This window comes from Fragaria vesca, linkage group LG5, assembly GCF_000184155.1.
Source record: "Fragaria vesca subsp. vesca linkage group LG5, FraVesHawaii_1.0, whole genome shotgun sequence".
Lineage (NCBI taxonomy): Eukaryota > Viridiplantae > Streptophyta > Magnoliopsida > Rosales > Rosaceae > Fragaria > Fragaria vesca.
Window position 1 is genome coordinate 4097505 of NC_020495.1, and position 9223 is coordinate 4106727.

Consider the following 9223-nt stretch of genomic DNA (forward strand, 5'->3'; position numbering starts at 1 on the left):
TATTGCTTTTTAATATGATCCGTCAGATCTTGATCTGAATGGTCCATATTAATTTACCATTGGAGGAAATGTGTCAGCCTCATGTGCAAGATTTGTCCCTTATATGCAAGTTGATGACCTGATGTCATGTGGGCTCGGTTGAAAAATTGGTCTGGGGTAAGAGATGGGTTACATCTCAACCCAAGTCATGGTTTAGCTAGGTAAGTCCTGCATTGGGCCCAGCTTTAACCTAGACTAATTTTCTACCGGTGGATGCAGTTTTTGGTCTAACCCATACAATTGGACTCTTGCTGCATTTGCTCTGAGAAATGTATTAGTGCAGAACGACGGTTAGTTTTTAGCCCTTCCTACTTTTTAATGTTTGACCTCCCGACCCGACTGGGCCCATGAAACCTCGAACCGCCTACCCGCATCCCTTATCTGCCTAGCCCGCATAAGCCCAATATGGGCACAGCCCACTGTTCGTTTTAGTTTTAATTGGTGGACCCTCGACCCGCGTGGACCACGCCACCTCGAACCGCCTAGGCCCACCACGTGTCCGCCTACCCGCATAATACACATTCCGACCTAATTTTTTAATTTTTTTAATCCCGTTCAGAAGAAGAAGAAGCTGAATCTCAGCCGTGGAATGACTTCCATCATCTGGGAAGTTGTTCAAGGTCTCCAACTCTTTGAATCAATTTATGTTCTGGATAGTTTTTCGGGTTCGATTTGGATGTCTTCAAGGAACTTATGATTCATACTGAATAGGTTTTGAGTAGAAGCTTTATGGGTAGCAAGCGACAGTGGAGGCTAGTGTGGTTTCGATTTCAACTCGTATCATTTCAGCTGTTTCTGCCCAGATAGGCCCTCATATTACTCAAAATTACTCAAAATTAAACCCCTCTAATTAACCATAAGGCCATCATTATCAAATGATAACCACCCTGGAAATATAGGTTCGAGGAAATTGTCATTGGGGTCAACTCCAGATACTGCTTTAGCTTGGGATCTCATATAGATAAACAACCAAACACAAAGAGCCAGAGAGGTCAGTCTATTAATTAGAAGTGTTTCCATATTCAATATTTTTTTCGAGTCAAGTACACTGTTGACAGTGACATTAAGTAGTATATTTGGAAGAAATATTGAGGAGCAGGTAAGGAATCCAAGCATAGCCCAAGTCTGGTAATGGTTGTTGATCATCAGTTGTTATTTTTTCTGTTAAGAGAGAATGAGGAATAGTCGTTCTGCTTTGCTAATTTTCTCTGTTCTGAGTCATATCCTGGTTGTTCAATATGTTGAGGGGAAGGAGACTTGTCCATCCTACTACTGTAATGAGATAGTAGGCAATATTCATTTCCCTTTCAAGAATAGTTCGCATCCTCCTGAATGCGGGCTGTACACAATCGATTGCTCCAACCCTTCTCGTCCGAAGATCCAACTGATAGAGGGAGGATACTGGCATGACCTTGATAGCATTTCTCAAACAAATACAATTAATATCAACGACAGAGAGCTACTAAGCCCCTTGCCAATAGATCACTGCAGTGATGAAGTTCTCATGGATATGAGTCTTCCCACCCCCTCTCCACTCTTTGATCTATTGTACACACACAATCTGACCCTCTTCAAATGTAACCTGGCTCTGGAAACTCCTGGTACAGATCTAACCTTAGGCTGCCTCAATACTAAGCATACTTATTATACTTCATACAAAAAAAGTATACCAATTCCGTTACCACCATGTTCAATCTCTCATATTCCCATCCTTCCCGATAAATCTACTCTTCTAGCATTGACTACTGAGTTCTCCCTTCAAGTGCAAGTAACCAAGGAATGTTACCTATGTTATGAAAGCAGACGAGGCACATGTCTGATTGTCGACGGAAAATTTAAATGTTCTAAAGAAGGTATATACATGGAAACAGAAATGGATTAAAAAGTATGCATGCAGGGTTTTAAAATGATCATATTCTGTTTATTGTTCTTGTGATTTATATTTATCTCTACCACTTCATCATATCTATTTACATGAACGTGGGAACTGGGACTTGTTATGATGTTATCTTTTTCTGTTTTCAAATATGGTGTTTCTCTAATACACTGATCGTTTTGCAGCACCTGGAAACAAGGTCGTAATTAAAGTCTCAATAGGTATTATAGATTTATCAACTTTGTTCTAATCTAGCTCTGGCTTTTCAGATGTTATCTTTAATAAACACTGGATTTTGTAATAAGGTACAATTATTTGTCCTTGATTTACACTTATTCTATAGAGCAAAAGCTAATTAATTTGTCATTTTGTTTCTTTCAGCAGCTGCTGCAGTTTCTGTTAGTGTGATTCTACTGCTCACTGCTTATTGCATAAGGAGAAACCAATCATCCAACAAAACTATTTTCTTTTTGAAAAAGAAAATCCAGAATTTTCAACTTGTCGATGAGGAGTTCCTAAGGAACTATGGACCACTACAAGTTAGAAGATATAGCTATTTGGACGTCAAGGAAATGACCAACTCCTTCAATGAAAAATTAGGACAGGGAGGCTATGGCGATGTATACAAAGGAAGACTTAATGATGGTTCTCTCATAGCAGTGAAGGTCTTGAACAGATCAAAAGGTAATGGAGAAGAATTTATGAACGAGGTCGCAGCCATTAGTAGAACTTCCCATGTCAATATTGTCAGCTTGTTGGGGTTTTGCTTTGAGGGTTCAAAAAGAGCTCTTATATATGAATTCATGCCTAATGGATCTCTTGAAAAGTTCATATTTGATGCAAATACGTCCCTAGCTAAAGATCATCACTTGGGATGGGAAATGTTGGAACAAATTTCTCTTAGCATTGCTGGAGGACTAGAGTATTTACATCGTGGCTGCAACACAAGAATTTTGCATTTTGACATTAAGCCACATAACATTCTTCTTGATGAGAACTTCTCACCGAAGATATCTGATTTCGGCCTTGCTAAAATATGTAAGGGAAATGAGAGTATTGTGTCAATGTTGGGTGCAAGAGGTACTTGTGGATACATTGCTCCAGAAGTTTTCTGTAGAAATTTTGGTGGTGTCTCACACAAATCCGATGTGTACAGCTACGGAATGATGCTTTCGGAGATGGTTGGGGGAAGAAAGAACATCAACGCTGAAGTTGAAAATACTAGTGAGATATATTTTCCACACTGGATCTACAACCGTCTTGAATTGGATCAAGAACTTGGCCTGCAGCGCATCATGAATGAGGAAGACAAAGTAAGAGCAAGGAAGATGATAATAGTGAGCTTGTGGTGCATACAAACCGACCCTTCAAAACGGCCATCCATGAAACAAGTGATAGAAATGTTGGAAGGGAGTGTTGAATCCTTGCAGATACCACCGAAGCCTTACTTGTCTTCTCCTCCAAAATCCCCTGCACATTCTTCTACTACATCAGTATCAATACAATAGAACAACCGAACACTCCGCATTTTTTATACTTGGGCAATCTGTAGTTATGTACATGGAACAATACATTGTAAATCTCTATATATATGAGCAAATGATTGAAAATGAAGCTATGATCAGCATTATTTCATACTCTTTCTAACAAGATCATTTGGAAGTGTTGTTCTAGCTAGACTCATTCCCATTCTACTTTGCTGGTTTCTGTTTGTCAATAAGTTCTAATTCACTAGGTCCTGGGATTTCTACTATACTCCAATCCTTCATATGATTCTTGTATGATCAAGGCCAATATTATCTATGCCACTTCATCTCTTTGCCATGTACAAACTTTCTGAGAATTGGGCACTAGCTGGGAATGCATTATTTGTTTGTTTTTATTGCCAATTATATTCGTGCCAAGTCCATTCTTTCTAGATCTTCTTTCTTAAAAAGTTCAATCTCTCTCAACCAACAAAAGAAATTGTCAATCTTGAAACCCCTCTCAACATCAGCATTGTATCATATTTAACCCTAATTGACCTTCCTGGAAACATACTTCATCATATTTTGGTGTACATGCACCGAGACTTGGTTAGCTTGGGAATAGAGTAAACAGAGATCAGAGGCATTGTGTTAGTATTTCTTCATTGAATATTTCAAAGTTGGAATAAATATGAATGAAGACTTGGTGGCTTGGTGCCGCAACTATATTACTAGCTAGCAGGCTCAGTCTCATTTTCGTTACTGGTGATGAAGGCCGATTACTGATTATTGAGCCTTCCTAGCTAAGCTAATATGAATTATTCCTTTGTGTTCTTTCAGTCTTCTTTGATTCCTTTGCTTTTGATCACTTCCTTTCTGTCGATCAATTTTCGATCAAGTGTGTGTGCTGATACAGCAGAGTATGCCAACTGCAGCCTACCTGTTACCTGTGGGAGCGTCAAAAGCAACATCTCATACCCCTTTTGGGGGTCCGACCGACCCGAATACTGTGGTAAATCTGGGTTTGAGGTCACATGCAACGCCAATGTCCCGATGATCACCATGAAGAAAATCAATTTCAGAATTCTTGACATGAGCAGTAGCACTATTACACCAACTCCGACTGTGACAGTTGCAAGGGAGGATTACTGGAATACTCTCTGTCCTCCGAGTTATATTGACACAGACCTCAATTTCTCTCTATTTGAGTATGCATCTGGCCCTCAAAACGTGTCTTTTTACTACGGATGCCATGAGGCTGGAAGTTCAGCGTTGTCAATATGCAATAGTACAGTGACCGTTACCTTTCTCACAGAGAAGGAAACTGCTAAGCTTCCCGATTCAACTGCCTCGGGCTCCTGTGCAGCTGTGGTTTTGGTTCCAGTGTCTGCGGCAGCTGCTGAAGCACTAGACAAAAATGAAACATCAACTATCCAGAGTGCGGTAGATGGTGGTTTTGAATTGAATGTGCAGGATGATGATACTGTTCTTTGCAACAACTGTGTGGTCTCAGGAGGATTTTGTGGGCAAAACACTACTAATGCTGAGTTCGTTTGCTATTGCCAATATGGCACTTCAGCAACCACATGTGATTCAAAGTTAGCCACCAGTTCATCATCAGGTATCAATTATATCCACGCTCTCTCTGCTTATCAATATGTATTATTATTTCTTCTGCTTTTTTATTTCAGCAACTGGTAACCATAGTTAGGATTTAGTCTTTTAGATGCCCTTCTAGCTTAATCGTTTAACCTCCCACATGGCCTTGAAGATTGTTATGTTTTGTTCATATTAGTATCATTTTCTCCCTTCTCAACCATCTTCTGCTTCTTCACTACACTGGGTAGAACTGTAGAAGACAGGTAGATTGGACTGCTCCTTAAACGCGTCTTCCTTCTTGTTGTTCCTATGTTTATGAAGTTTCGAATTCATTTCCTTTATTTGCACCCTAAACACCTCTACGTACGTTGTGTTTAGATACAATAATTTCATTTTCCATAAACATTTTAAAATCACCGGAATTATAATTCCTTGAATTTAAGTTCCATTAATTGAGAATTTCATTGTTTGGATTACACGATGTGGAGTTTTAAAACGACAACAATTTGTATTTAAACTAACCTCAGTTAAGAATTGATAAATTACGTCTGTTTTATGAGAAATTCAAGTCATGAATTTAAGCTTCTAAATTCCACGATTATTTTAATTCCATGGGATAAGAATCCAAACGATGGAAAAAGTCTTGAGAAATTGGGAATTCTTTATTTTTGATTAAATTTTTGAGAATTCATCCGCATCCAAACACACATTAGCGAAAATCATGCTCAAGTTAGGAACCTTTCAATTCATCACCAGATCTAAGCAAAGACTTCAAAGTCTTGTGCTTTCAATATTTTACAAGTCAAACTAGCGCGTTGAGACTTGAGAGGCAGCGAGATATTAAAGATGAGAGAGGCATCAAAATCCTAATTAAGCCTGTTAGTGGCTGTGGTTTTTGGGGAGAGAATAGGAGCAAATAGTCATCCTGCTTTGTTTATTCTCTCTGCTCTAACTCTTCTACTGACTAATGTACTCCATCGCCACAGTTAGAAGCCGTATTGTCCAGCATACTTGTGTAATGACATAGTAGGCAGTAATCCGCAGTATCTCTTTCCCCTTCAAAAGTAAAACACTTTCACCTGAATGCGGGTTGTACACTGTTGATTGTTCTGACCGCTAGAGTCCCAAGATCCAACTGAAAGAAAGAGGATACTGGTTTCAACTTGAAACAATCAGTCAATCAAGTACATTTTGATCAATGACAGCAGGCTTCAGGAGGTGCTTGTAACGATGAAGTTTTTAGTGATTTCAGTCATCCAGTCCCCTCTCCCATCCTTGATACTTAGATATAGAGAAATTGTCAACTAGCTAAGTAACAACTGCATAAGGAGAAAGAAACCAAACAAAATATTCATAACTAGTGAATCAACAGGTCTGTCTTTGACCTTTACTTTTCTTATTTATTTACTTGCATCTAGAATTTAAATACTGAAAAACCAAATGCTTGTTGGCCTAGCTTGGAGGATCATCTAATTAACTAATTAAGGCCTTGCATAACCAATATTTCCTGGCTAATGATATGTGTTCTACCATTTGTGTTGCAGGAGATGCATTGGGATTGAAGCTAGGACTAGGTAAGTTTGATATCTTTTCAATTACATATGAAAACATTATGCAATCCGATCTGATCTGATACAAAGTGTTTGAACCCTTGGAATCAAGTCATTTCAAAGTGCCCCAATACAGGAATGAGTTCCAGAATTCAAACATTAACTATCATCAGCATTACCATGTTAGTTTATGTTTTTCAATCCTGAGTTCCTGACATAATATGCAATTAATTTCTTTTTGTTGATCAACAGGTGCAGCTGGTCTTGTGATTCTAGTAATAGTTGTTGTTTGCTGCTTCAGGAAGAAGTTGTCTGATAAATTTACGTTCTTTTGGATGAACAAAAATCATAGTCGAGAAATTGTTCAGGAATTTCTAAAGGACCATGGACCACTTCATGTTAAGAGATACAGCTACTTGGATGTGAAGAAAATGACCGACTCCTTCAAGGAAAAATTAGGACAAGGGGGTTACGGTGGTGTATACAAAGGAAAATTAGACGATGGATGTCTTGTAGCAGTGAAGATCTTGAACAGAACAAAAGGTAATGGAGAAGAGTTTATGAATGAGGTTGCAGCCATTAGTAGAACTTCCCATGTCAACATTGTCAGGTTGTTGGGGTTTTGTTTTGACGGTTCAGAAAGAGCTCTCATCTATCAATACATGCCTAATGGATCTTTGGAGAAGTTCATATATGATGCAAATAACCCACAAAAAAATCAACACTTGGCGTGGGAAGCATTGGATCGAATTGCACTTGGCATTGCTCGAGGACTAGAGTATTTACATCGCGGTTGTAACACAAGAATTCTGCATTTCGATATTAAGCCTCACAACATTCTTCTTGATGAGAATTTCTCACCGAAAATCTCAGATTTTGGCCTTGCAAAAATATGTAAGGGAAATGAGAGCATTGTGTCAATGTTGGGTGCAAGAGGTACTTGTGGATACATTGCTCCAGAAGTTTTCTGTAGAAATTTTGGTGGTGTCTCACACAAATCCGATGTGTACAGCTACGGAATGATGCTTTCAGTGATGGTTGGGGGAAAAAAGAACATCAGTGTTGAAGTTGAAGACACTAGCGAAATATATTTTCCACACTGGATTTACAAGCGTCTTGAATTGGATCAAGAACTTGGCCTGCAGAACATCATGAATGAGGGAGACAAAGTAATAGCAAGGAAGTTGATAATAGTGAGCTTGTGGTGCATACAAACCAACCCTTCAAACCGGCCATCCATGAAACAAGTGATAGAAATGTTGGAAGGGAGTGTTGAGTCCTTGCAGATACCACCAAAGCCTTACTTGTCTTCTCCTCCAAAATCCCCTGCACATTCTTCTTCTACTACATCGGTATCGATACAGTAGAACAACCGAACACTCAGCATTTTACATGCTTGAATACAAACTGTGTTTCAGACTTTCAGGCAATCTGTAATGAGCAAATTAAACAATTGAAAATGAAGCTGTGATCAACATTATTTCATACTCTTTCTAACAAGATCATTCGGAAGTGTTGTACTAGACTCATTCCCATTTGTCAGTATTCATTCTTCTCAGTAATTCAACCAGGGAAATTATAGAACTTTCCATTAATAAGCTTTTCTGGTTCCTTTGTACAAGTGTTCATTCGAATTCTAGCTTCATACTCTACCGCCAAATTTAAACTCCCACTAGTCTCATCAAAAGCCGAAAGCCCAAAGGCCCAAAGTGGAAGAATTAAAATTCAAAGTGACACTTTGTTTATTATTGCAGTTCGAACTTCGAACCCTACCTGCCCCGAAAAAAGAAGATATTTAGTAAAGTCGTCTCATATGCAATTACCCAGGTCTAACCCCTTGTTTAATGTACACTAATTAGATACATTATTATTAATTATTTCATTAACCAATCTGTTTAATATTGATCAAATCCCACTTTGGACTACTTGACCAACGATACGCCCCAAGGTAATAATCCATTGGTGCTGCTTTTCATGACATTAACAAGTTCCTAATGCAAAGTCCAAGCAACCTTAAGTAAGATATGACTAGTTGATTTGATTTATTATTCTAACTTCTCCCAATAAAACTGTAAAAGTTGAAAAGCAATAGCACCCTTTTTAGAACAAGACGATCTGCCCTTTTGTCACAAAGAATATTATACTAGATTAATAAAGAATCAAATGAAATACAAGAGCTACATTATGAGCATAAGAAAAATACATGACCTCAGTAAATAGGTGTAACAAAAGTAAAATAAATTTCAGAACAAGCTTGACTAAATACAAATCACCAAAGCACAGACCTAAAAAGAAAAGGTTATTATCCTAAAATTCAAACTAACATCTACCGTGTCGATATAATGTGCATGTCACTGCTTGAATTGAAATCGTCTAATTGTTATCTTATATTCATCTAATTCTCACTTAGTTTAATTTTATGATTAATTTCAGTTTATCTTCTTCAGTTTTGGGGTTAACATCATTTTTGTTAAAATTAACGTTTAAATGAAACGAAAATTCAGTAATTAGGCATGATTTATAAAATTGGAAACTTTAGAGGGTAAATTTTTAAAATTAAAAGTATGAGGACTTAAATGATGTTAACCACAAACCTCAGTTCGAGAAATTTTTTAGTGCTCCTGAAGGACCACGTGGCAATCTGACATTGTCCTCCATTCCATTTAAATTTTGACATGTGAAATTTCAAAATG

At 38.0% G+C, this 9223-nt stretch overlaps 2 protein-coding genes across 2 annotated transcripts; both read left to right on the forward strand.

Moving 5' to 3' along the window:
- The first annotated feature begins 1213 nt into the window (after positions 1–1213).
- On the forward strand, positions 1214–3423 carry LOC101291342 (probable receptor-like protein kinase At5g39020-like). The gene is made up of 3 exons (XM_004300919.1): positions 1214–1640; positions 2101–2136; positions 2297–3423. The coding sequence occupies exons 1-3, from the start codon at positions 1214–1216 to the stop codon at positions 3421–3423; spliced, it is 1590 nt and encodes a 529-aa protein (XP_004300967.1).
- Positions 3424–4037: 614 nt separating this feature from the next.
- LOC101291631 (probable receptor-like protein kinase At1g67000-like) lies at positions 4038–7897 on the forward strand. Its single transcript, XM_004300920.1, has 3 exons — positions 4038–5002; positions 6525–6554; positions 6783–7897. Exons 1-3 carry the CDS (start codon positions 4195–4197, stop codon positions 7895–7897), a joined length of 1953 nt encoding a protein of 650 aa, XP_004300968.1. The 5' UTR covers positions 4038–4194.
- The last annotated feature ends 1326 nt before the right edge of the window (positions 7898–9223 follow it).

Coding starts and splice junctions, on each gene's coding strand:
- LOC101291631 (XM_004300920.1), top strand. CDS start 4,195: ATGAATTATTCCTTTGTGTTCTTTCAGTCTTCTTTGATTCCTTTGCTT. Junction 5,003..6,524: donor AGCCACCAGTTCATCATCAG/GTATCAATTATA, acceptor TTTGTGTTGCAG/GAGATGCATTGGGATTGAAG. Junction 6,555..6,782: donor GGGATTGAAGCTAGGACTAG/GTAAGTTTGATA, acceptor GTTGATCAACAG/GTGCAGCTGGTCTTGTGATT.
- LOC101291342 (XM_004300919.1), top strand. CDS start 1,214: ATGAGGAATAGTCGTTCTGCTTTGCTAATTTTCTCTGTTCTGAGTCAT. Junction 1,641..2,100: donor CCTGGCTCTGGAAACTCCTG/GTACAGATCTAA, acceptor ATCGTTTTGCAG/CACCTGGAAACAAGGTCGTA. Junction 2,137..2,296: donor CGTAATTAAAGTCTCAATAG/GTATTATAGATT, acceptor TGTTTCTTTCAG/CAGCTGCTGCAGTTTCTGTT.